Source organism: Trichophyton rubrum (assembly GCF_000151425.1).
Source record: "Trichophyton rubrum CBS 118892 genomic scaffold supercont2.10, whole genome shotgun sequence".
NCBI lineage: Eukaryota > Fungi > Ascomycota > Eurotiomycetes > Onygenales > Arthrodermataceae > Trichophyton > Trichophyton rubrum.
In genome coordinates this window covers 342,621-367,086 of record NW_003456419.1, presented here as the reverse complement: position 1 = coordinate 367,086, position 24,466 = coordinate 342,621, and the positions used below count along the sequence as shown (strand labels likewise).

At 51.0% G+C, this 24,466-nt stretch overlaps 11 protein-coding genes across 13 annotated transcripts; 6 read left to right on the top strand and 5 right to left on the bottom strand.

The window, feature by feature from the left end:
• Window positions 1-309: 309 nt before the first annotated feature.
• Window positions 310-2,975, top strand: TERG_07499 (uncharacterized protein; the record flags this gene model as incomplete). Its single annotated transcript, XM_047748787.1, has 3 exons — window positions 310-1,262; window positions 1,346-2,182; window positions 2,240-2,975. The coding sequence occupies 3 exons, from the start codon at window positions 310-312 to the stop codon at window positions 2,973-2,975; spliced, it is 2,526 nt and encodes an 841-aa protein (XP_047604776.1).
• On the bottom strand, window positions 2,582-4,725 carry TERG_07498 (uncharacterized protein). Its single transcript, XM_003231831.2, has 3 exons — window positions 4,656-4,725; window positions 4,367-4,587; window positions 2,582-4,266 (listed from the first exon to the last, which is right to left on the bottom strand). Exons 1-3 carry the CDS (start codon window positions 4,693-4,695, stop codon window positions 3,592-3,594), a joined length of 936 nt encoding a protein of 311 aa, XP_003231879.1. The 5' UTR covers window positions 4,696-4,725; the 3' UTR covers window positions 2,582-3,591.
• Window positions 4,726-5,006: 281 nt separating this feature from the next.
• Window positions 5,007-6,941, top strand: TERG_07497 (uncharacterized protein). The gene has a single exon (XM_047748786.1). The coding sequence runs from the start codon at window positions 5,406-5,408 to the stop codon at window positions 5,907-5,909; it is 504 nt and encodes a 167-aa protein (XP_047604775.1). The 5' UTR covers window positions 5,007-5,405; the 3' UTR covers window positions 5,910-6,941.
• Window positions 6,942-6,994: 53 nt separating this feature from the next.
• TERG_07496 (uncharacterized protein) lies at window positions 6,995-8,162 on the top strand (the record flags this gene model as incomplete). The annotated part of the gene is made up of 3 exons (XM_003231829.2): window positions 6,995-7,366; window positions 7,430-7,491; window positions 7,561-8,162. Exons 1-3 carry the CDS (start codon window positions 7,194-7,196, stop codon window positions 8,160-8,162), a joined length of 837 nt encoding a protein of 278 aa, XP_003231877.1. The 5' UTR covers window positions 6,995-7,193.
• A 471-nt stretch (window positions 8,163-8,633) lies between these two features.
• Window positions 8,634-10,246, top strand: TERG_07495 (uncharacterized protein; the record flags this gene model as incomplete). Its single annotated transcript, XM_003231828.1, has 5 exons — window positions 8,634-8,813; window positions 8,893-9,038; window positions 9,100-9,257; window positions 9,318-9,635; window positions 9,750-10,246. 5 exons carry the CDS (start codon window positions 8,634-8,636, stop codon window positions 10,244-10,246), a joined length of 1,299 nt encoding a protein of 432 aa, XP_003231876.1.
• Window positions 10,247-10,515: 269 nt separating this feature from the next.
• TERG_07494 (golgi apparatus membrane protein TVP23) lies at window positions 10,516-11,348 on the bottom strand (the record flags this gene model as incomplete). Of its 3 annotated transcripts, XM_003231827.1 has the most annotated exons (4): window positions 10,516-10,664; window positions 10,728-11,014; window positions 11,100-11,145; window positions 11,246-11,348. In XM_003231827.1, 4 exons carry the CDS (start codon window positions 11,346-11,348, stop codon window positions 10,516-10,518), a joined length of 585 nt encoding a protein of 194 aa, XP_003231875.1. The 3 variants fall into 3 exon arrangements, with proteins under 3 accessions (XP_003231875.1, XP_047607253.1, XP_047607252.1); XM_047750398.1 differs by lacking the exon at window positions 11,246-11,348 and having other exon boundaries at window positions 11,100-11,134; XM_047750397.1 differs by lacking the exon at window positions 11,246-11,348 and having other exon boundaries at window positions 10,516-11,014; window positions 11,100-11,134.
• Window positions 11,349-11,926: 578 nt separating this feature from the next.
• On the top strand, window positions 11,927-14,868 carry TERG_07493 (uncharacterized protein; the record flags this gene model as incomplete). Its single annotated transcript, XM_047748785.1, has 12 exons — window positions 11,927-12,893; window positions 12,960-13,043; window positions 13,105-13,235; window positions 13,297-13,427; window positions 13,488-13,586; window positions 13,648-13,855; window positions 13,919-14,066; window positions 14,130-14,206; window positions 14,274-14,334; window positions 14,406-14,482; window positions 14,538-14,609; window positions 14,705-14,868. Exons 1-12 carry the CDS (start codon window positions 12,565-12,567, stop codon window positions 14,866-14,868), a joined length of 1,581 nt encoding a protein of 526 aa, XP_047604774.1. The 5' UTR covers window positions 11,927-12,564.
• A 136-nt stretch (window positions 14,869-15,004) lies between these two features.
• On the bottom strand, window positions 15,005-15,325 carry TERG_12555 (uncharacterized protein; the record flags this gene model as incomplete). The annotated part of the gene is made up of 1 exon (XM_047751500.1): window positions 15,005-15,325. One exon carries the CDS (start codon window positions 15,323-15,325, stop codon window positions 15,005-15,007), a length of 321 nt encoding a protein of 106 aa, XP_047607251.1.
• A 701-nt stretch (window positions 15,326-16,026) lies between these two features.
• On the bottom strand, window positions 16,027-17,110 carry TERG_12554 (uncharacterized protein). The gene has a single exon (XM_047751499.1). It carries the CDS (start codon window positions 16,461-16,463, stop codon window positions 16,044-16,046), a length of 420 nt encoding a protein of 139 aa, XP_047607250.1. The 5' UTR covers window positions 16,464-17,110; the 3' UTR covers window positions 16,027-16,043.
• A 337-nt stretch (window positions 17,111-17,447) lies between these two features.
• TERG_07492 (uncharacterized protein) lies at window positions 17,448-19,489 on the top strand (the record flags this gene model as incomplete). Its single annotated transcript, XM_047748784.1, has 6 exons — window positions 17,448-17,530; window positions 17,618-17,635; window positions 17,729-17,853; window positions 17,912-18,906; window positions 18,975-19,111; window positions 19,174-19,489. 6 exons carry the CDS (start codon window positions 17,448-17,450, stop codon window positions 19,487-19,489), a joined length of 1,674 nt encoding a protein of 557 aa, XP_047604773.1.
• Window positions 19,490-21,490: 2,001 nt separating this feature from the next.
• On the bottom strand, window positions 21,491-23,390 carry TERG_07491 (uncharacterized protein; the record flags this gene model as incomplete). The annotated part of the gene is made up of 2 exons (XM_003231823.2): window positions 21,491-22,804; window positions 22,869-23,390. The coding sequence occupies 2 exons, from the start codon at window positions 23,388-23,390 to the stop codon at window positions 21,491-21,493; spliced, it is 1,836 nt and encodes a 611-aa protein (XP_003231871.2).
• Between the last annotated feature and the right edge of the window lie 1,076 nt (window positions 23,391-24,466).

The following is a 24,466-nucleotide window of genomic DNA, read 5'->3' as shown; positions in this document are numbered from 1 at the left end:
CCCAGCAATGCTTGCCAGTCGCCCCCCAGCTGCCGGGATCCTCTGCTCACTCTCGTTTCAAGCAGCCTTCTGCCAGCCCCTTTGCTCCCTCGAACAAGCAAGCAGCCTCTCTCTCGCGTCCAGCTCATGATGGTCCTGCGTCACTGCTCGTGATAGCCCTGCAGTCCCGCCGTCTGTCTCTGCTGCCGGCTGCTACTTGTCCTGCTGCCATCTTCGTTCCCGCGAGCTCTACAGAAACTCTTCTTGAAACACCCCGCCCTTTTCCTCTTCCATTGCAAACGGCCGGCCGACGGCGACGAGACCCTCGCCATGGTGTCCGAAGAAACGTACGAGCTGTGCCTGCACATCCTGAACAATGAGGACGACAACGAGGAGGAAAAAGCCGAGAAGCTGGAGGCCTTCCTGCGCGATCAGTCGTCCCTGGCCGGCTCCGCTCTCGAGAACGCGGTGCTCGACGTCCTCTGGCGGCACCGCAGCTCCTCCATGGCCGATGCCTCGCAGCCCCCCGTCCGGCACACAGTCATTCGCCGCTCCTCGCCCGCGCCGTGGCAGATGGCTCGCTCAGCGACGCCGCTCTCCTCCCCTTCGCACACCGGGTCCAGCCCCGTTGCCCAGTCTGGCTTCCCCGTACCCCGTGGGGGATTCCCTCGCGCGCCCAGGTCCCTGACGGCGTCTCCCTTCACCTCGCCTCGCCCGTCTCCGCGCCTGGGAAAGGTGCTGCCCATCCCGCACAGCCCCAATCTCAACACTTACTCCTTCTCAGAGCGTGGTCCTGCCCCCGAGATATACGGTGATCTCGGCAGTGACAACGTCGATTGGCTGGTCAACGAAGATGCAAAAAGCACGGCTTCTTCCACGGGCCTCAGCGCCGCTGCTCCAGAATGGGTTGCGCCGCCAGACATGAGCCCCTACGATATACTCAGATCGGTGCTGGGCAAGCGCAAGACGAACGAGGAGATCGAGCATGCCCTCGAGGCAAACGGATATGACCTGGGAGCCACAATTGCATCCCTGACTGAACAGGATCACAACCATAGCAGTAACCATGGCCACGGCCAGCACCACCTGGAGACCCGTTCTCTCTCTTCCAGCAACGAAGGCCGCGTCCTGATAGGCAAGTCTACAGCAATGGACCCTGCACGGCCCGTTACGCCATCTACCTCTGCGCGCACTCCTGTGGTCTGCAAATATTGGTTATCTACCGGCCAGTGTCTGCGCATGGACTGTCGATTTAGCCATGACCTCACCAGCCATGTCTGCAAGTATGTTTTATTCTTTATTATCTATTACCATCTCCTTATTGTCTATTACTGTCTATTTATTGTCCATACTAATTCATGCATAGATATTGGCTGATGGGCAACTGTCTGGCTGGAGACTCATGCCCTTTTTCTCATGATCCATCCTCCTTGATAGGCAGCATGAGCATCGGAAGTGACAACCTGAGCGTTGCTGGTTACTCTGCGAACAATGCCGCCGCCGCCCAGCATCAGCATCAACCGCAGCACCAACAGCAACAGCAACAGCAACAACAACAACAACAGCAACAGACCAGCCTCTACCCGCTGCAGGACAACTACGAGGCCTTTCCTCCGCTCCAGCCTCCGTCTACATCTTCATCCGCAGCCACGACTTCCAACAGCATCACCGCCGACCAGTGGCATCACCGGAGCCAGATGCAGTTCATGGCCGGCAGCCCTCAGATGCGGCCCGGCTCATCGAGCAGTATCAAGAACAAGAACATGCTGAACCCGTCGGCTACGCGTTCTCACTCGCGGCCTGGGAGCAAGCACCAGAGCCGCGAGCAGCCAGCCACCTCTGCTCCCCCAGTGGACGACCCTGAGGCGTTTCCGACGCTTCAGGCTCTCAACAGTCGTCCCGGCAAGAAACACCACGGCAAACGTGGTACGCAGCATCGAGAGGTCACCAAGGCCAGAGACGCGTCCGGCACATCATTAGCCGATGCGGTTCGCATGTCTCCTTCCGCGAAGAAGGGAGCTCAGAAGGGTGCTAGATCCTCTGCCAGTGGCACCACCAGAGAGATCAGCGCGGAGGCCCAGGCCATCCCGTCGCCCAAGCACATCCCCTGGCTCGAAACAGGCGTCGAGTGGACGCAGCCTTACTTGAAGTACCGTGTGGATGCCATCACCCACGGGAACGTGAGGAACAAATTCCTCCAAAGGTAGCTAAGCTTCCGTTCCTCTCTCACTTCTGTTGAATGTATACTGACCTCCTGTAGTGCTGCGCAGGCCTGGAACCGTAATGATGCGCGGGCCGCTAAGGCTCTGTCGCTCCGGGGCCAGGCCGAAAACGACGCTATGCGTCGTTGCCACCGAGAGGCTGCCCGGCTGCTCTTCGAAGAGGGCCGTAAGCGCATTGCCGACAACGACGACGAGTTCTACGTTGACTTGCACGGTCTAGTCCCGACCGAAGCGATCGCGTACCTCGACAACATCCTCAAGGAGAGCTCCCAGTTGCGTGAGCATTTTCTCTACGTCATCACCGGAAGTGGCCATCACAGCAAGAATGGCAAGGACAAGGTCGGCAAAGCCGTCAAGGGCTGGCTGACGGAACACAGCTATGTGTTCCGCGACTTCAGCGTGCCCGGCGAACGTGGTGGTTTCGTTGCCTTTGTGATCGGAATCAACCCTACGGCTACCGCCTCCAGTGGTCGAGATTCCCCTTCTCCCACTTCCTCTGCCGCTTCGAAATTCCAGTCTCAGACTCAGAACCAGAGTCAGAGCACCGACCAACCCACTGGAGAGATCAGCAAAGCCGTTGCTGCTGCTGCTGCTGCCGCCGTCGCAGCTAGCGCGACTACTACCGATGCAACTACTGCCAGAGATGACACCGGCGATGAGGACGGAAGCGTAACTGCAGCAGAGGCATCCTCATCTTCTCCCGAGCCTGGTCCCGTCCTCAAGATGGGCAAGATTCAGCTACTGAAGCGAGACGGAGCTGCAACCAAGGCATGACCATGACGACCAGCCTGACAACCAACCATGAGAAGCAGCCGCTCAGTTGCATGTTGATGACCACCTGCACCAATTTTATTTCTTCCTTTCTTCTTTTCAACAAGTAGCCAGGCCGATGCTACCTACATTTTAACGAACGAGATGTTTTTAACGAAAGACGCAAGCACGCCCGTACATGAATGACCATATTGCACAGCACAGACAGAGAGAAACAGGGGATGTCACCTTCCACCACGCAGACCGACCACTCGTGTACATTCCAACACTACAACTACTACCACTTTTTAATCGATGGTCCATCTATCCGACACTCTGCTGCCCAGTTTCCCAGGATTTAGGCGGAGTTTTCTCTGATATCTTATTTGTGCCCTCCTTTTTTTTTCTTTTCTTTTCTGTCTCTATGATAAGACGACATAACTTCTTCCTCTCTGCTCCAGTCTATCTTCTGAATCATCGAGCTCAGCATATCCAGTTTAGAGAGAGAGCCTTAGATCATGCAAGTGAATTGATTTTAATTGCGATATCCAGCTACATTGCTTCAAGCAGTTTCTTTACCCGTATCTACCATAAAAAGAACATTATATCGTAGACATCGTTAACATAACCCTATATACATCTACTCGGGCTCCTGATGCTTCCACCGGCCCTTGACACCCTCGACATCAATCCCACAGGCCTCAGCCTTCCTCACAATCGCCCTCGCCTTCTCTGCAACAGGGACGTCAATCATCTTCCCGTCCAACGTCCAGGCTCCCCTCCCTTGTCTCGCAGCCTTCTCGTCCGCAACAACAACCCTCACAGCCCACTCGACTTCCTTCTCCTCCGGTCCAAAAATCGCCTGCACCCTCTCAACCTGCGTCGGATGGATGCACTGCTTCCCATTGAACCCCAGCCTCTTGCCGGATCGACACTCCTCTTCTAGCACCGACATACCTCCACCGTCTTGCTTGTACGATGTGCAGACCAGGTCAATTGCAGAGGGTAGCTCATGGGCTCTGGCAGCCGTGACTATGGCGCTCCTTGCATAGAGGAATTCACTCAGCGACGGGGTACGGGTTATGCTCAGATCAAGCGCGAAGTCTTCGGCGGCGAAGATCAGGCCGGACAGGAGGGGCGTGGCGGTGCATATTTGCGAGAGATTGGTTATTGACTTTGCGCTTTCCACCAGAGCCAGTATTGATATCTGCTCTGCCGAGGAGAGCGTATGGGATATCACGTCCGATATGAAGGTGAGGTCTGAAGCAGAGTCGACTTTGGGGACTACCAGCGTCGAGAGGTTGGGAGATTTGAGCTGAGACGCCGTTAGCTAAGTACTGTGAGATGACTATGGATTGGTTGAAGATGTAGGTGTAGCTGATATAACTATGGGTTGGTTGGAGGTGTAGGCTCACCACTTCGGTCAGGTCGGCGAGGGCCAGCCCGCTGCCGACAGAGTTGATGCGTACGGCCCGCTCCTTGACGCCGGCGGGCGAAGGCAGGTCGAGAGCGGCGCGCACCAGGCGACGGGCTTCTGCTTTCTTCGAAGGGGTGACGCTGTCCTCGAGGTCGTAGGCGATGCAGTCGACGGAGAGCATCCGGGACTTGTCGAGCATGCGCTGGGACGAGCCGGGGACTAGTTAGTTAGACGGCGGTTATTTCTTCTGTCCTGATTCTGGCTGGCAGATGATGGCTGCGACTGACCGTAGAGCAGGGCCCGTCTGAGGGCGCTCTTGGTGGCCATGGTGCTGGCCTTGACTGCTGCTGCGCAATTGACGGCCGGTGGTTGTTTGATGTTCGGCAAGCAACGAGTTATCACCGAGGTCTTAGTAGTTGACTTTGGCAGTGCAGCTTAGATACGACTTGACCAGTTGGATGACCTGGCTAATTTGATATACTGAGAAGAGAGTGACAGCAGTCAGAAGAGTAATTGAATCAGTTCTAGTATTGATTTACTGAGTCGCGAAGCCTCTCGGGCAGCAGCTGTAGTGACTGGTGGAAGTGACTGGCAGCCAGCAAACATATAAAAATCCCTTTCTCTTCTTCTTCTTCTTCTTCTTCTTCTTCTTCTTCTTCCTTCCGCATCTCCCTCGCTGTTCCAGCAGGCCATAGACAATCTCTTACTCGCGGATTCCTGGTAAGTCATATCTAGCATTGATTCACTAGTTGACAATGAGAACACTGAGGCTCCTCATGAGCGAAACGTCACCGAGTCGGTCCGTCACCAACGCCGCTGGGCGATAACAAGGCAAGTTTATAAAGATGTCCTCTGCCTTGTATAGCATGTTCTAACACCCTCTCGCCCTGTAGAATTGGCAAGGCTGCATCGTCCAAGAAGCAACCAGAGAGGAGCTTTCAGGAATGGCGCGCCCGCAGCAGACATAATTTGTCGACGAAACAAAACGTCCTGGGGTTAACAGGGCAGGACTAGAGCTTTCCGAAACCCTGGAGTCAATGCAACAGCGTTTGGTTTCCGTCGAGCAGGAGCTCAAGCAGTTTCATGAAGAGACCAAGCAGTACTATGGAGAGACCAAACAGTACTATGGAGAGGCCTATAAAAACCATATCCCAACCTGGATGTTGCTTCGGGGGCCCATCTACAAGTCTCCCCACGGCGGCTCGGTCCTCGTAGATCTAGACATTCTGCGATTCCTTGCCAATAACGACGCCTCTGAGTTTGCTATGTGGGCTGGCGGGTTCGAGCTCATATACGGCATGTCGTACAGCCATGGCAAGTTCATCTCTCGCGGGTCAAAGATGGTGCGGCTGGCAGACACCCGTGCCGACCTTAAACTGCTTGACAATCAAGCCTGCCTACCAAAGTGCGACGCCATTATCAGGCTCTGGAAGGCTGCCACCGACAATGGGCAAGATCCCGAAGGCGTTTTCAGAACCCCAGCGGTTGCAGGCATGTATGATAATCTTATGCGTTCGTTTCGCTCTGCGCCGTCAAAATAAGATTCTTCCGTTGCTTCTTTTCTCTTCTCCCTGGCCTCGTAGTTCATTAATTAGAAATACTGTTTAACTAGTTAGTTAGACAGATAGGCAGGTGTGTTTAGTGAATTACTTTGGAAGTGCAGAGGCGTCATTTCAAGGTCTCGCTTGTCCCTCAATCTATATTTCGGACACCGTAATGCTGCATCGTCGACCCTGGCCTGACAGCAGGATATGAGATCAATCAGATACGTCCCCCGGATCAGCATAGGGATGTCCTCGATAGCCCTCTCCTGGAGTACACTAGTTAGGTCAACCGACGCAGGAACCCCCATGGGCCTAAAAGTATCCAAAGACTGCCCTGATGGCCATCTATAGCTGTCCAGCCAATGCAGTAGAGAAATAGACAGCAGGCAGTCCAGCTTATCCTCGGCATGCCATTATTGACAGCAAGCATCTCGCCATGAGAAGCAGGTCGTCAGATGTAGAAGCCATACCAGGCCAGGATCTCACACCCACGCCTTGCATCTTGCATCGACCAGCAGCAGCGTCCAGGGTGTATCCATCTAATAATAAGAACGACCCGCTGCCGATCAGACGGGAACTGAAAGAAGGGAAGGCTGTCTTGGGGTGGCCAGATGGCAGTCTTTCTTCCTCCTTTGGTGTCCTCGTTCGTTTGCCATCGTCGCAGTCTTCTCGATGTCTGTAGCTCTTCTTATCCGTAGGTCTTGCCGAGGCAATACGAGTTCCCCTGAGAGATCGAGAGGTCGAGATTATAATCTGGTCGACGTTATTATAGCTCAGCTGAAAGTGATATTAAGACGATGCCATGAAGCTGAGCCCTCGATCCCTGGACGAGCCCAAGGACGTCTTCCCTGCAGCTGCAACGGTCGTCTCTTTCACATGCTCCCGTCTTTGTCGAAGGAGAGGCCGAGCTGTTGGCTGTTGCGTTGCTGTTGCTGTTGCTGTTGCTGTTGGCTGTTAGATAGTTAACTACCTAGAGTAGTGATAGACGCCCTGGGATCTCGATGCTCACTAGCAGCAGCTCGGGAAGAATCAAATACGAAGCAAACATCAAGCCATCGCCAGGAGGTCTCTATATATAAGTAACCACGGCCGCCTGCTGCTGTTGATAAACCGTTTAAGTCAGTTATTATAGCATGTCGGACAGCTGGACCTGACCTCGTCGTCTCCACAGCCAGATAGTCAACTAGTTGATCGCTGTCGAACCGTCACCACCGCCGCCAGACAGCTTGACCACCATCCTGCATCGGTCGAGGAGCTGGACAGCCTGCCAGGACCGTCAGGATGGTGTCTCCTGATACCCAGCCGCCGCCGCTGAGCTGCGTGACGCTGAGCTTCCCGGCGCCCTACGTGCTGCTGGCGACCATCAACCGCCCGGCGCAGATGAACTCGCTCTCCTTCGAGGCCGCGTGGGAGATGGACCGGCTCTGGGACTGGATGGACGAGGAACCGCAGATGTGAGAGCTTTCCTACCCGCAGCCATGGCCATGAGACTGCAGCTCCTCTAACCGCTCTATCAGACGAGTCGGCATCATCACCGGTGCCGGCAAGAAGGCCTTTTGCTCCGGCATGGACATCAAGGGTTCGCACCTCTATATCTACACACACACACACACACACATATATATATATATACTAATATTCTACGTAGATCGTCTAGAGATAGAGAAACTCGATGAACTCGCCCTCGCAAAGGCCGTCGCTTACCCTCCCACCGGCTTTGCTGGACTCACTCGCCGCACCGGCAAGAAACCGATAATCGCAGCCTGCAACGGCCACGCACACGGCGGCGGCTTCGAGATCGTGCTCAACAGCGACCTCGTCATCGCTGCCGAACACGCTGACTTCAAGCTGCCCGACTCTGCTCGCGGCACAGGCGCCCTCTGCGGCGGCCTGCCCCGGCTGGCCCGCATCCTCACCCTCCAGCGAGCAATGCTGCTGGCGCTGCTGACCTACACCCTGTCCGCGCAGGAGGCCATGGAATGGGGCATTGTGCAGAAGGTGGTGCCGGCTGACGACCTGATCAAGGAGGCCGTCAAGATGGCCAGCGGGATAGCTGCCATGAGCCCCGACAGCATAATCGTCAACCGCGCCGGCATCAGGCAGGGCTGGGAGACGGCGAGCGTAGAGCATGCCTCAACGCTGATATGGGACACTTATGCAAAGAAGCTGATGCTGGGGGAGAATGCCATCGAGGGTATGCAGGCGTTCAAGGAGAAACGGCGGCCAGTGTGGAAGCCGTCGAAGTTGTGAGTAATGACAGACCGCAGTCGTTATGACAGTAAGAGGTCTACGAGGTCGCTTGTATAGTTAAGTGCCATCTGCTTCTCCTGTGCCGTATATTATCAATATCAAATTCATAGTATATAGACTCCACCATCCATAGACCGGACATAATGATAGTTGGCCCCCTTAACGCTATTCTTTGCTGGACAAATAACTACCATCACATAGAACTAGCACAAGGGGCGGCCTCTCTATCTTTTTTGCCCCTTACTTACCATTGAGCCAGGTTAGAGACTCCTGGTGGGCTCTCTTATCTGGCTGTTTGTCGCTTTAAGGCTGTTTGATACGAGCAACCTAGAAGAATGCGGAGGTATACGAAAGCCGAGGGCCACCTGCATCTTGCTGGTGATCTATAGCTAACTAGTTAACTTGTTGAATATCCAGCTGCCGGATAGCTGGCTGTAACCAACTGCTCGACACCAACTCCAGACGAGCAACATGGCTGCTCCCTTTGGCTCTCCTGTCCCCTACGCTGAGCCGCAGTGGTATTCCCGCGACTGCTCGCCTTACCACAATGAGTCTCACAGGAAGCTGCGCGCGTTCGTCCGAGACTACGTCGAGATGGAGCTGATGCCCTATGCCCACGAGTGGGAAGAGCAGGGCTTCGTTCCAGATGAAGTTCGTCCTCATCGGCCTCCTTGTATATATGTATACCCTTTTATAAGCATGTCTAACGGGGGAAACACTCACATTTTAGACCGTCAGGAGGTTTGCGAAGAATGGCTTCTACATCATAGACAGGTCTAAGCCTGAGTACATGGGTGGCATCAGCCTGCCCGCTGGTATTGCACCGGGAGAATGGGACGTCTTCCACACCCTCATCGTGGCTGATGAGCTGAACAGGTAACCAACAGAGTATCCTTAGGTATCGTTTGTGTAATACTAATGCATGTTGAACTGCTAGAGTCGGATACAGCGGGCCTGTCTGGGGTCTAAACGGGGGCAATAGCATCGGATGTCCCCCTATCATGAACTTTGGAACCGAGCAGCAGAAGCTGGAATATCTTCCCAGAGTTGCTCGTGGGGAGATACGATTCTGTCTAGGGGTCACCGAGCCAGACGGTACGCTCTATGAACTACATATACCATATATAGAGTGTCTACTAAAATTAACGTCTCTAGCCGGATCCGACGTCTCTGGGATCAAGACCGTGGCTAAGAAGGTCGGCAGCCACTACATTGTCAACGGAGCAAAGAAATGGATCACCAACGGGATCTGGGCGGACTACTGCACTGCAGCCGTCAGGACCGGCGGACCAGGCCATGGCGGTATATCCTTTCTCATCATCCCCCTAGCCGCAGAGGGAGTCACCAGGCGGCGGATGTTCAACTCTGGCGTCCACGCAAGTGGCTCTACTTTCTTGGAATTCGACGATGTGGAGGTACCTGTCGAGAATCTAATCGGCAAGGAAAACGAAGGGTTCAAGTATATCATGTCAAGTAAGTATACTCTCTGGTACCCCTATGCATTCTCTACAAGAAGAAAAAAAAAAAAAAAAAAAAAAAAAAAAAAAAAAAAAAAAAAAAAGACCCTGGCTAACATAGTATACATAGACTTCAACCCAGAACGGCTCAGCCTGGCCAGTGCCTGCATCAGACTCTCTCGCGTATGCGTAGAAGATGCCTTTAAATACTCTACCATCCGAGAGACGTTTGGCAAACCCCTACTAGCTAACCAGGTCATCAGGGCAAAAATCAGCAAGATGGGCCAGCTCATCGAGCCCTGTCAGGCATTCATGGACCAGCTAGCATATACCATCAAGACCTCCGAGCAGACGGGGCGGAAAACCGATATTGGAGGGATGACTGCCCTGCTCAAGGTCATGAGCACACGCTGCTTGGAGAAGGTGTGTAGGGAAGCCCAGCAGATTATGGGCGGAGCAGGGTATAACAAGGCCGGCAAGGGGTCAAGGATCGAAGCCATCAGTCGTGATGTTCGGGTATATGTCGTTGGCGGAGGAAGCGAGGAGATACTGCGGGATCTTTCTGTGCGAGAGGAGCTGAAACACATGCGTAAGGTCATGGAGGCTCAGAAGAGAGCTAAGATGTAATACTTTGCTTTATTCTATTTTGCTTAATATTACTATCTGCCCAAAGGTCATCCTTTGAAAATCAGTCCCATTGAAATGGTATAAGTATGATACAGGGAAACAATCGAGTACTGCAGATATAACACCAAACTCCGAGCCTTAGAAAAAGAAGTTCGTTCCCATGTGCTAATGAGCAGTATCTAATCGCCCATCCAGAAATTCTTGCAATAAGCGGTATGAATATGAATATGGATATGGGTATATATGGGTGGGGTGTTTACTGCCTGGCATTATCTGAAAATTCGTCCAAACATCCCCGTTGCAAAGTTCCCGGCAATACCGCCAGAAAGGGCATTCGAGGCAAACGAAGAAGCCTGGCTGAACCTATCACATCTTGAGAATGCCAAGGTATTGGTAATGGTGAGAATAAGAGCAATTGCTAAGAGTACTTTCGTCAGCTTGCCGGCTACATCCACCAGCCTGAGGGTGTAGTAAAACATACCGACAAGACTAAGCCAGATCACACTCTGCAGCCGGATAATGGCCAGGACAGCCAGTCCAATCCACAGTGCCGGAGTGCTGTAGAGTCCCAGCCAGAAAAATCGCTTGTCCGTAGCGCTGATGACACGGGTATTCGGGTCTGAGCTCTCAAACACCCAGTGCGATTCACCGGTCTGCATGTTGACTTCGTTCCACCACCGTAGCCCCACTAGTCGACGGCCAGCAATGTTCTTCAGGTAATAGAAATCGGCAGAGAGTAGGAGGAGGGTGATGATGAAGACGAGGATGCTGCAGGCAAACAGTAAGTATGGTTCGTTTGGATAGATGGACAGATGCAACGTCCTAGTAAGCTGTTGCGGGCAGGCAGACGTACAAGTTTTTGATGAAAAGGACTCCGAATAAGTACATGAGCAAGCTACCTAAGCAAGAATGTTAGCAATGCCGGCATCTTCTTCCCTCAAGCTGACAATGGCCGTAGATTAAGCTGGTGCCTGGGGATAGTTAGCAACTGTCCCATACCTATTCTGAATCCGAGAAAGAAGAGTAAAGTGAGCGGGTGAGCACTCAGGCGCCAGTTAAGGTCGCCTGGCATCGGCTGAGCCTGTGTCTGAGCCTGTTCCATGTTTCGATCGCCGTGTCCGAGTCTCCTGTCCGTCTGTCTGTTCGGTTCTTCTTCAGCTGCTCCAGTTCGTCCATAAGCAAAAGTCGCAAAAAGAGCCCAAGTTGGCAGTTCGTCTGGCTGCTTATGTAAGACAAACCTTGGCGTTGGTTGGTTTCTTCTTTCCAAACGTCAACGTCGACTTTTTGCGTGTTTCTTCGATATCAACTAAATTCTCGAAGGACTGGCTGGATGGCGGACGGTGAGAGAGCTGTCTATAGAGATGTACCTGATTTGGAGCAGTGATACCCAATTGTGATCCCGTTGTTGGCAGATATTGCAGCTACCTGGTGATATCAATTGCACCTCAATTGATATCAATGTTGATACAAATATGCCTAGATTGAATCGAGTATCCTATATACCGGGCCCCTCAGAGTGGTATATCTTACATTCCGTTCTAGTCTAGTAGAAGATGTCATAACTCTACTACAAATGTCATAGTAGATACCTATAAATCTACTTCAGTCTATATTAGGACGCTTATATTATCTATATAATGGACAGAGAGCCATATATATATATATATATATATATATATATGTAGCTGATGGATTTCTATATGATTCTATACGGGGTTTCTGCACACCTACCTTTGTTTCTTTGCTTGATATCCTGCAGCTAGCCGGCGTTTGTCATGGACTGGCAAACCAGGGAGCCCTCATCAGACGAATACACTGTTTCTTCACTCTATATATCAGCCTATACTCTCCTGTAGTAAAAACATAAAAGCTCCAGTAAGATGCCTAGTAGTAAGAGCCAGCTATCCTGTGGTTGCCAGGGAGACTTGTGCTAATTTGTCCTGGAAATCTCTCCTCCTGCTCTTTTCCCCTTTTATCGCGTCTCTGTAGTTTTCATCTGACAACAACAACAACAACAATAATAATAATAACAGCTTTGCTGGCTGTCCTTCTGCACACTGAGAACTGCCTCTCAGTGCTTTGCTGCTTGACCAGAGTCAGTCCTCTAGATTCCCTTCTCTTCTCTGTGAGCTCTCTTCACGCCGAGATATCGGAGCGTCAGCGGCTGTGCTGCTAGCTTATTTATTTGAAATTTTTCCCTTCTTTCCTTTTAAACCCACATTTTCCTTCTGCCAAAAACTTTTCCTCCTTCTTCTCACTCAAGAGCTTTTCCAACTGATAACTTCTGCAGACCGGAGAACTTGTCAAGGCTGCCCATCATGAGTGACTGGCAGCAGGAGGCTAGTAAGTCTTTTGTTATCCTTTCCCCGTGTCCTCGAGATCGAGGCCGTCGTCGCGGGGCTGCCTACCTTTCTTTGGTGATATCTCACACCAGGGAGCACCACGGCCATGACGAGGGGTATCAAATCCAGCTCGAAATACGTCTGGCTAACTTGTTCCTGATGCTAGCCAATGCCACCTGGAACGACGGTGGTGACGCGGGAGGTGATAAGTGGAACGATGGAGGCGATGGCTTCGGTGCTGGTGCCACCAACGACATGGCCGTTGTCGCAGCTGATGACAACGCGAATGGGGATACCTGTCGCAAGTAAGTGTGATATCAAACGACTGCCATAATTCAGCTCAATTATCTAATGACATCCTTCCTTTACAGCTGCGGACAGGCCGGCCACTTCGCTCGTGAATGTCCGGAACCGAGAAAGCCCTCTGGGGCATGTTTCAACTGTGGCCAGGAAGGGTATGACATGCTCCCATTTGATATCAAGTCTTTTTCTCTTTGGCTGACACCTTGAAAACAGTCACAACAAGAGCGACTGCCCAAACCCTCGTGTTTTCACCGGCACCTGTCGTATCTGTGAAAAGGAAGGACATCCAGCTGCTGAATGTCCTGACCGTCCCCCAGATATCTGCAAGAACTGCAAGGGAGAAGGTATAGTTTAAATCATTGCCACATGCCTACTACCATAACGTCCATCTAACCAACGATTCAGGCCACAAAACCATGGAATGCACTGAAAACCGCAAGCTTGAGCAGCATAATGTCCCTGATAAGCTCCCAGAAGAGGCTTTGGAGATCTTGAAGAAGGCTAGCAAGGAGAGAGACCTCGAAGATTTCCGTGATGTAAGTGGTCCTCTATCGGTTGTAATATGAAATTATGTTGGCTTAAACTTGAGGGTATAGGGCTTGAAAATCTACAGCAAGGCGGTTCCCCTTGCCACCTATGTTGACATTGAGAAGCTTTTGCGCGAGGAGAAGCTCAATGTCTACTTGATTGCGCTTGTAAGTAGTCATGAACCTCCTGGCTCCTGGCTGGCAGATGAATATTAATGAAAACTGTCAGGAACGAGAAATTGGCGATTGCCACACTGTTGTCAATCTCCAGGGGAAGCTCAACTGCAAGTATGTTGTGGGTCTCTACTTCAGTGATAAGCCCCAGCGTATCAACCTCAAGGAACGCTGGCCTGCCACCCCAGGGGAGAACCTCGAACGTCTTGCTGAGGCCGGTTTCCCTCTTGATCGTCAGATCCCCAAGTGCTCCAACTGTGGAAGTAAGCCAAGACTGTCATCCTCGGATTTAACAGTTATTTCACTGCTAACTTTTTGTCCTCAAGAGATGGGCCATATCATGAAGAGCTGCAAAGAGGAACTTTCTGTTGTCGAGCGTGTGGAAGTCAAGTGTGTTAACTGCAAGCAGCCAGGTCACCGTGCCCGTGACTGCAAAGAAGCCCGTGTAGATAGGTTTGCTTGCCGTAACTGCGGGTACGTAGCTTTTGCATTGAGACCTACTCTTTTGCCGCATATAATTGCTAACTCTCGGGACAGAAAGGGCGGTCATCGTTCCAACGAGTGCACTGAGCCTCGCTCTGCTGAAGGGGTTGAATGCAAACGCTGCAACGAAGGTATCATGATGAATGCTAACCCAATCCTTGCAACAAAAGGAAGAAGCTAACGCCTAGGTCTTCATAGTCGGCCACTTTGCCAATGACTGCCCTCAGGGAGGCGGTTCTCGTGCTTGCCGCAACTGCGGGTTAGTTGGCCATCTATATACTTTAACACCTGGGGTTTTACCACAACTGCTAATAATGTTGCTGGCTATAGGAGCGAGGATCATATAGCCAGAGACTGCGACCAACCTCGCAACATGGCGACTGTTACTTGCCGCAACTGCGAAGAAAGTGAGTTCCTATCCAAGGCCTATGATTATCCAACACATCTAATGGACGTTGTTAGTGGGTCATTTCAGTCGCGACTGTACCAAGAAAAAGGACTGGAGTAAGGTTAAATGCAGCTGCTGTGGAGAGAGTATGTTGAACCCCCTCCCCCTGCCTGAATTTGTGCATTTATTTGTTTTCATGACATGTATTCCCGTATATATGCTGACCACAGCAAAACCATAGTGGGCCACACCATTCGACGCTGCCCCCAGGCTGATGAAAACGGCGGCAATGTTGGAGGTTTTTATAACAATGAGACACCAGACTCAGCTGCTGTCCAAGCCGCTGGGAGTAACGTCATGGAGCCTGAAGCCACTTGGGGTGGTGGAGACACTGCTGGTTGGTAAAACCCGTGGCATCCATTCTGTCGACCGTCCATCCAACAACGATCTGAGGATTGCATCAAATGGGTGAAATTGGCTGAACCCGAGCAACACGAAGATTGACTCGAGACAAATGCGCGAATAAAAAAAACAATAATGATCAATGATGGGAGGCAACCAAAAAATAAAAATTTAAAGGGTTTAAAAAAAAATAATGAAAATTATAAAAGGACAAAAAAAGGAGGAAGCAAGATACGAGATCAGGTGAATTTGTACAACAGCAGGTTGCCAGCAGTAGTAACATCGAGTCAAGATAGCCACCCAAACGAAGACAATTTAACGCGCAAAGTACTCCGTACCCGAGTTCGTACTCTGTCGTTACCCAGCAACATATATGCAAGACGTCACGAAAGGCGCTCAGCTCTGTACATCTCCTGCAAGGGTGGCTGTATGTTGACTGCTGTGTTGGAAGTCCGCCCATGGGATCTGCTCAGCTGCTGCTTCGACGTCCAAAAAAGAAAAAACAAGGTTCACGACCGGCTTACCCAAAGAGGGAATCCCGGCCGCACGCAAAAACGGGAAGGTCAAAGCCCGGATAAAGGTATCTCCGACGGCCGCTCAGCCGAGGCCCGAAACCGCCAGGCGTTTCTTTCTTTTTCCTCCTTTTACGCCGCCGGTGCCTGAGCCGCTCCTTTTTGAGGTCATCGCGACGACGTTGGCGGTTGGCCGGAGTTCTGTGGCTTTGGTTTTTTTGGGCCCCTTCTTATTTTCGCGTGATGCAACGGGAGCATCGACAGCACCTCTAACGTCATGGCTCCCTCCACTGTGGGTTCGTGGGCGCAGGAAAACGCTCCATGTCAGGGGGTGCCAGTGGCCCTCTCTCTCGTCTGCACCCTGTGGACAGGCAGCCAACCCGCGCACCCACCGTTAGTTACACGCATAGCGTGTCGGAAAAGAAAAAGGCGCCACAAGAACTGAATCGCAGGCAGCTCAGGCGAAAAGACGCAGAGTGAACAGTACCAACATCTGCTGTCCGTTGGCTCTCCAGCCATCTGATCAATCCTACGGAGCTTCAAGCGCGGGTAAACGGGAAAAGAGCGAGAGAGGTCGGCCAACTGGGATGAGACGGGGATGGAGCCGGGTTACCCAAAAGTGGCAACCGGACAGTTCGGCGGCGGCGGCTTCAAAGAAACAAACAATCAAGGAGCGCGAGAAGAAAGCGAAGGGGGAAGACGGTAATATAAGCATTTCTTGGCTTGAGGGAGGAAGCGCCGAAAAAGCGACATCGAGAGCGGCTTTTTTACAGCGACAGGGCCTTTGACTCGACTCGCCAAGCGCAAGCGAGCTCGTTCCTCTGGTTTAGACGAGCTTCCTCGATCGAGAGATGTGACTCCTAGAGTTGCCGGTCCCACCTGGAACTTTACGGATAACCATATACTCCTAAAAGTACTCAGTACGGATACAAGAGAGGTAGTCGAGGAAGGAGTGTGTTCCTGGGAGAAATAATACGGCACCCCTGACCAGAGGTACTTTACGGCGCTTGTTCCCTCTGGAAAGATGAATACAACCCGAGCATAGGTACAGTGGAGATGGAACGACCGCTGGAACCGAATCAGCATGGACGGAGCAAAGAGTTAGCCTTGCGATGCTGTGCGTGGATGGTACATTACTCCATCAATCGAAGGCAAACTGCAGGACATATTACGGAGTACTTGGTAATTAGTCCTTCAGCTAACCCCCATACTTACTCCGTTCCCTTCCCCCTTCTTTTTTCTTTTCTTTCTTCTGCAGCTGCTCCTCCACGAGCCAGGAAAATTTCCCGTCACTAGTGGATGCTGGGGATTCCCGAAGGCAAGAATAGATGGGATCAACTCCCGATGCCCAATGAGACCGCCAACATTCCATGGAATCCATGAAACCCATGCCATGGCCGCCGTCCGCTCGTGTGTGACGGGAACTCTCCCATTCACCATGCATCCATCATTATTATTCGATCCATGCTTCAAAGGAAGCAGTATCAAAAGAAACGACGCAGAAGAAAGGGAACAAGAAAGAGAAAAAGCAATAACCCGACACACCCTTGAGGGTTTCCGAGAGTTTAGTTGACTTAGTTAGTTACGCTAAGATGAAATATGGAGACGCCTTTTCTTATCCAGCGATGTCATAGCCAGGGATCCTTCGCGGTCCATGCTGTAACCGCATCTTGCTGGCGGCTTCTCATGCGTGGATCGCCATGCTGTGTCACGCCCGAGAAGCAGAGGAAGAAGCTGGGCGAGGGCAGCGCGGCGAACGGAAGGGATGATACATTTGTTATAAAAAGGACCTCCACATCCCCCCCCCAACAGCGCAGCTTTTTATAGCTCTGCTTCCTCCTCTTCCTTTTTCTTTAATTGTTTCCTTTTCTTTCTTCCATCCGTTCTTGTTTGTTATCCCGCTGGTTTGGGGTAGTTGCTGTACGGACTGGTTGATAGTTGATACTGCGACAAGTAGCGTTGTCGTATCGTCTTTGTCCCGGAACGGACGTCCTACTATCAACGACATACTATTGACACACCACATCAACAACGGCCAGACAGCGCTAAAACAGAAGAGACCTTCAAACCATGGGCGTGGGGAGTCGGTACTTCGGCCTTCGGGGCACGAAGCTCAACATTGCCATTGGCATCATTGCCGGCCTGGATTTCTTGTAAGTTAAGCCTGGGCTTTAGGGCGCGCGAAGGCGGGTGCCGGTACTATTAAGACGACGTGATATATGCTGACTCGAGGGGACCAGGCTCTTCGGCTATGACCAGTATGAACTATCCTAGTTTCACCTATAGCTCCGGGGGGTTTTTTTCCCCCTTCAGGAAAATGATTAGAAAACATATATCTAACTTGGGTTCAGAGGTGTCATGGGCGGGCTGTTGACGCTCCATTCTTTCGAAAAAGTCTTCCCTGAAATCGCTACCAGCAACTCAGCGGTTGCAGGCTTGACCAAGGCCGAAAAGAACCACCGATCTACCATTCAGGGTACGTGTTATTATTCATTCTGTATGCGTGCCGTATCTCAATCTGATGCGTTATGCAGGTATCTCGGTTGCATCATATAACCTCGGATGTTTCGTTGGTGCAATTGCTTGTATCTGGGTCGGTGACAGACTCGGCCGTCGAAAGACCATCTGGCTGGGCTCAGTTATCATGGTCATCGGTGCTACTCTCCAGGCCTCTGCCTTTGGTCTTCCACACTTCATCGTCGGTCGTCTTGTAACCGGTGTCGGCAACGGTCTAAACACCTCCACTGTACCAACATGGCAGTCCGAATGCTCCAAATCCCACAGACGAGGACAGCTCGTCATGGTCGAAGGTGCTCTGATCACCGGAGGTATCTGTCTCAGCTACTGGCTGGACTTTGGTTTCTCCTTCCTCGAACCCAGCTCGGTCTCATGGCGGTTCCCGATTGCATTCCAGATCTTTTTTGCGCTTATCATCATGTTCGTAGTCATGGGTCTGCCAGAGTCTCCTCGATGGCTCGTTCTCAAGGGCCAAGAGGACGAAGCTATGAACGTTTTGGCTGCACTTAGCAATTTGGACAGGGAGGACCGATTTGTCCATTCGGAATTCTCCGCTATCAAGGATACGGTTATTGAGATGCAGAAGGGCAGTTTCAAGGACTTGTTTACCATGGACAAGGACCGTCACCTGCACCGTGTCATCCTTGCATACGTCAACCAGATGTTCCAGCAGATTTCCGGTATCAACCTCATCACATACTATGCCGCCACTATTTACGAAGGAAGCATTGGTCTTAGCCCGTTCCTTTCCCGAATTCTGGCAGCTTGCAACGGTACCGAGTACTTTATTGCATCCTGGATTGCCGTTTTTGTCGTTGAAAGAATTGGCCGCCGCCTGCTCATGTTGTTTGGTGCTGTGGGCATGTCCCTCTCAATGGCTGTCCTTGCCATCGCTACTAGTTTCAAGCATCAAACAGACGCCGGTATCGTCGCAGCTGTCTTCCTTTTCGTTTTCAACACTTTCTTCGCCATCGGCTGGCTCGGTATGACCTGGTTGTACCCTGCAGAAATTGTTAGTTTGCCCATTTTTCCCCGAGTTAAGTAAGCATGGAACACATGCTAATCATCCACATTTACCAGGTCCCTCTGCGAATCCGTGCTCCAGCCAACGCCTTGGCCACTTCAGGAAACTGGATCTTCAACTTCATGGTTGTCATGATCACACCCGTTTCTTTCTCCTCGATCGAATACAAAACATACATCATATTTGCAGCTATGTAAGTTTCATTCTAATTTAAAGTAATTTTTGACCCTTCATATGCTAACCACCTACTCGCAGCAATGCTTTCATCGTTCCAGTAGTCTACTTCTTCTACCCGGAGACGGCCTATCGCTCCCTTGAAGAAATGGACTCTATCTTCAGAAAGACCAAGTCTATCTTCTCTGTGGTAAAGATAGCTCGCGAAACACCAAGACGATACGGCAAGAACGGTGAAGTTCTCATCAACTATGATGAGACAGATGAGCACCGGGCTCGTGCCGGCGTCACCCAGGAGGAGACGACGGCATCATTCCCCGAGAAGAGCAATGCAAACCCAGACCATGATGCTGAAACTGGTAACTCGAATAGCCCGAGCAACCAGAGCACAGCATAGGGTTGTTTTCAAGATGGGAATGATTTTCATACTTTGTTTTACTAAACTGCAAACTTTTCCTTGAAGTTAACTCCTCTAGCCATCCACTTCTTAACGAGCATGTATGTATATGTTGTTTGCAAGATAAGAAATATATACCCCTGGTAGTATTATGATTATATACTCTAGAACTACCTATCTGTCCGTTTATAAGGCTGGTGTTTGGTATTGTGTTGCGCTAATTATCGCTATCACAACTGCTTTTATTATTTTAGCCCTGCCCTATCAACTTTCCAGTTGGCCTCCTATTAGAATTCTTTGGAAGCCGACTTGCATCTTAGTAACACAGTCATCCTACAAGAATTAGAATAGAAGCTAGGTTCAATATGAATAGAGACCACACTCGTTTATTTACAGTGATCCTACAAAATGCTAAATTTAGTTATAACATACGTAGTAATATTGTTGATTATATTATATAGGTTATCTGGCTAAACTGGCATATTGGTGGTGCAGCATAGCTCCCACGGCATTGTGTAACAATGTACGTAATTAAACCGCCTTTAACATAGGGCCCCTGTCTTATCAGCAGTAGGGAGGAGCGTCTTTGCGGCCCTATGAGCAATCTTCAACAGAATGTAGCCTGAAATGAGAGCTGCAGTAGGAAACGAGGTTGAGCTCTGGACCACTCCCCTGCCCGTCTATACTTGATATTAGAAGCCGATTCTAACTCTGGCTACCTCTAAAACGAAGAAGACGGTGGAATGATAGTCGATACTAAGCGGTCACTTGCAAAGGTGAGCAGCTAAGTACCAGCCACAATCGTGGTGTCCAACACTGCAGGGCATGGGGTAAAGTAAAAGCAGCGGAAAGGACAAGAGCCAAGGAACGTAAAATGTGCATGCTGACTGTTCTTTGGTTGAGCATGACTGTATTTTGATATTGACACGTTGGAGTTTGATAACACAGAAGGATCCTTGTAGACTTTTAAGAACTCGTAGCAGGCACTTATATATGCGGTGTGAATTCGCTCCTGTGAGCAACTAGTCATAGGTAAAACTATTCCGTCTGTTGAAGCTGCTGCTTTTGCCCTATAGGCGTCCACTACTAGACTCTGACCTTCTTTATGTCGATTGTTCCAGCTTTCGGTGTGTCTAGTCGATGTCGTAGATTTCTGGAAATATCATTTAAAACTGAAACTACGAATTGCTGGTTTTGAATACCGTAATATACCATGGGAAGAGAGAGAATATAGTGATCTCTGTTTGAGCGAAGCTTAGCCTTGTACAAGCACATGGTACTAAGGATGGATGCCTTAGCTGAAAATTGGATATAGTGATAAATATAGAAATTATGCATATAATATTGAGAGCGCATGCACCAGATGCTTTCTGGTGACAGAGATAAAGGCTGCGAAGTGTTTTCCCCAAGGTTACCTTCTGCAGTATAACCTTCCGAAGATGAACGCATCTTTTGATCTCTTCATCGAGTTGTCCGCCGTCGTAATATTTTTTATCTGTCTTGACCTCCAGGTTCAGTTGCTGAATAAGCAGATAATGATACTACCTCGGTAAAACTGGCCAATGGCCTTCTTTGCGCTTGCTAGCTACGCCTAGTTAAGCGCCCCGGCTTCCTGCCATCGAGCAACAGCAACTGCTGCCAATTGATTGATCAAACTGCCTGGGCTTATTATTCCAGGTTGTAGTAAGATAAAGAATATTCATTCAGCTGTATCGAGTATATCCAAAACCGAACTAGACGCCAGGCTCGGCACAAGGCACAATGAAGGAAGAACAAACATTAAGGCGCTCAGATGAAAGCAGCATAAGAGATTCATAAGGACATTCACACGTAGCACTTGATATTAGTATGTGGAACAAAATTGGAAATGCAGGGATACAGGGATAACGCTGGAAGACAAGAGTCGGGAGGTGCATTGTGTGTAGATATAAAGTTATCGAAGTAAAAGCAAGGCCGGCTCAAACACATTACTTTGTACTAGATGTCAGTTATTAATTGTCATTAATACCAAGGAAGATCGGCTTCCTCGATTTTGGTACAAGTCAGATAGGTCACTGTTGGCCAGGAAGATGACGTGTCGCCATCGCCGTTAGCGCTCTTCAAGTCCAGCTCGAGAAAGTTGCGCATTAGTGGCTTCACGATTTCCTTCGCTAGGCGCTTTAGCTCGTTTATTTTGCTTTCCAGTCTCTTGAGGTTTTCGCGAGAATAGGACGTTGGGTGGAGTTTGAGGAAGCGTTTAATTTCATCGTGATTCAAGTACGCCTGCGAGTTGGAAGACCCGACGAGTCTGTATGTTCGGCCAATACAGAAAGGGGCTTGTGGTTTGGTATCGACATCGACCTTGTTGGCTGCTGAATATCCAGTAGAAGGACGGGCGTTGGCAGTGGAAGGACGAGCGGTTGAAGGACGCGCGGCGACTGTTTGATTAGTTACTCGACGCGAGGCAGTTGAATTCGAAGGATTAAGCTGTCGACTGCCGCTGCTGCTGCTTCCACCGCTGTGGGATACGTTGCGTGTAGATGCCGAGGGATTGGCGCTTCTACCATCCCGTTGTGTAGATGTAGGAGGCGCCGGGAATTTTAATATTGTAGGCGGAGGCGGAGTGGTATTTTCAACCAACCACTGTCGGAATAGAGAGACGGCGAGCCAGTCCAAATAGTTGTTGAAGGGAGTAATACGCTCACCGCGTGAGGTGGTCAGAGTCAAGTGGAAGAGCTTTGACTCCACCCTTCTGATCTCGTCCTTGAGGTCTTCCACTTTGTCTTCTATCAAGTCCAGTACTGCTTCGGGAAGTGGTGATTTGTGATCCCTTCCAACTAACGGCTGGGAAACGGGCCAGTCGCCGACGATATGGATAAGAGCCTCTGTAAAAATAACACGACTGCGAGCCTGATAGCCAAGTTTGATATAACTTGCGGGAAATTTCGCAATATGTTTGTAAAGGGAAGAAGAGAAGCGCAGTAAGTGATAGTCCACTCGAGGGCCGGTAACAGTCAGGGCATCGTACATATCAGCGAGCGCAATTAGTGATTTACACTGGGAGTACGCTATGGTGATATTGTGTGGGTTTAACTGTGGCGCGTAGTTGTAGAATATTCGGAAGAGGTTGTCATAGTCACGAATTGTAGGATCGACGGGTATGCTCTCCTCAGATTGCGTTGCCAGAGGCAGGTGAAGAGCAGACTGGATTCCTGTCAGATTGGCCATGGATCGAAAGAAGCCCTGCTGGGGAGGCACAGGCTTGTTTCGAGTTGGTAACGGCGGATGAGTCTGCTGTGCTGTCGACCCAAACACTGACTTGCTCTTACTTGGAGGCTGTTTAGCCTGTTAGCAGTGTTTATAGTACATTGTTGGGGGTCAAAAGCAGCGTAGAGCATACCTTTTGCACGAGAATTGGCACTTCATCCCCTTCCCTATTCTCCCAATCCAGCTCGTACCTCCATCTGGTCTTTACTGGCGGAATGCCATTTCGAAGCGTCAATGGCCGCCGAGTCTCGTTATCGTCTTCCTCCTCGTCGCGCTTCTCACCACGCTCCGGCGCGACCTCGTGCCCCGGCAGATCGGCTGCGTCTCCCCCAGGCCGAATCGAGGTGCTGGCTGAGATGGCCGCAGTGATCTCCCGCTGTGCCTGGACGCTCGACCACTCGTCACTCGTCGAAGCTTCGAAAAAACCCGAGTTCTGCGCCAATATCAGACGATGCAAGAGGTACCGACGTTCCTGATCTGCAGCGCGAATCACAATCTCCACATCACCGGTGGTTGAGAAGACGGGGAACTCGTTAAGCGGCTGGTGAGACGAACCGCCGGCATGAGAGCGGCTGGGAAACCGATGATGGCGTCTCGAGCGGCGCGACGAAGTCACAGAGGAAGCACCGCGGGATGTAGCCGTGGACGGTTCCATGGCCGTCGGTTGCGAAACCATGGGTAAAAGCGAAGCTCGTCCTTTTTTTTTTCTTTTCTCTTTAATTTGTTCTTCCTCGTGTTTAGACGTATTATTCCAAGCCAACAAACGGCCGTGCTGGCGATCAAGAGGCCCGTCTCAGTGGGCGAATTCGAGCATGTTCTGAGCAGAGCCGTGGGCGTAAATATAGCTAGCTCGCAGAGGGCAGACGAGAGCACCCCTTCCTGTCTCTTCCCAAGCTCGCCGTATAGACGGTATTTGCTGCTCTTCTTCGTCAAGAAGACGGGATATCCCCAATATAAGGGCTGACTTTTGGCGCCGGCCAGTCAGTCAGCCAGTCAGTCTACTGCTGCTGTTGTTGTGGGAGCAGGAGGAGGTCGAGATAACTTGAAACCAGCGACTGAGACGGCGAAACGGAGTCGCGTAACTGGGATTGCCTCCGGGGGGCCGCCAGGGGGGTCTCGACTATGCAGGACAAGAGCAACCAGTCAAGGGGAAAACAGGGCGAGAGGCCTGCCCATCGCTGCTGGTCTGTCACGGCGCTTGCTTGAGGTCGATGTTTTGGATGAGGCTGTGCAGCGTCTGAGGTCGCCGGCCCTCGCAAAATGCTGGCGAAAATGCGGCCTGGCGACCAGATCGCCCGTTATTATATAGTTACATAGTTACAGCAACGCAGCCAGACTCATATGATCAGACGGAAAGCCGCACGGTCGAGGCATGGCTGCGAGGGAGAGGCACAGCTGAAGAGCTCCTCGAGGCTGCGGCGCAGCGTCGAATCGCAGTCGTGAATCCAGTCTTTGCAGGGGAAGCCGCTCCACAGGGAGGCAAAGACGGCCTATAAAAACCGGCAGTGGCTGCATCTCAGGGCGTTTCCTTGCCTTAGCCTCATGCAGTCTCAGCAGGCATCGTCCAGGTAGTCGAGGCAGTTGGTTATTCACATGAACGAGAGTTTGATACATCGCTGCAGGAGTGAAGCAAGGTGCGCTTGTTGGCGATGTGATATCAAATAACCACCGTTTTACACACGGGAAGAACCCAAGAGGAGAGAGATGGATATTTATTCTGCAGGATAGGTA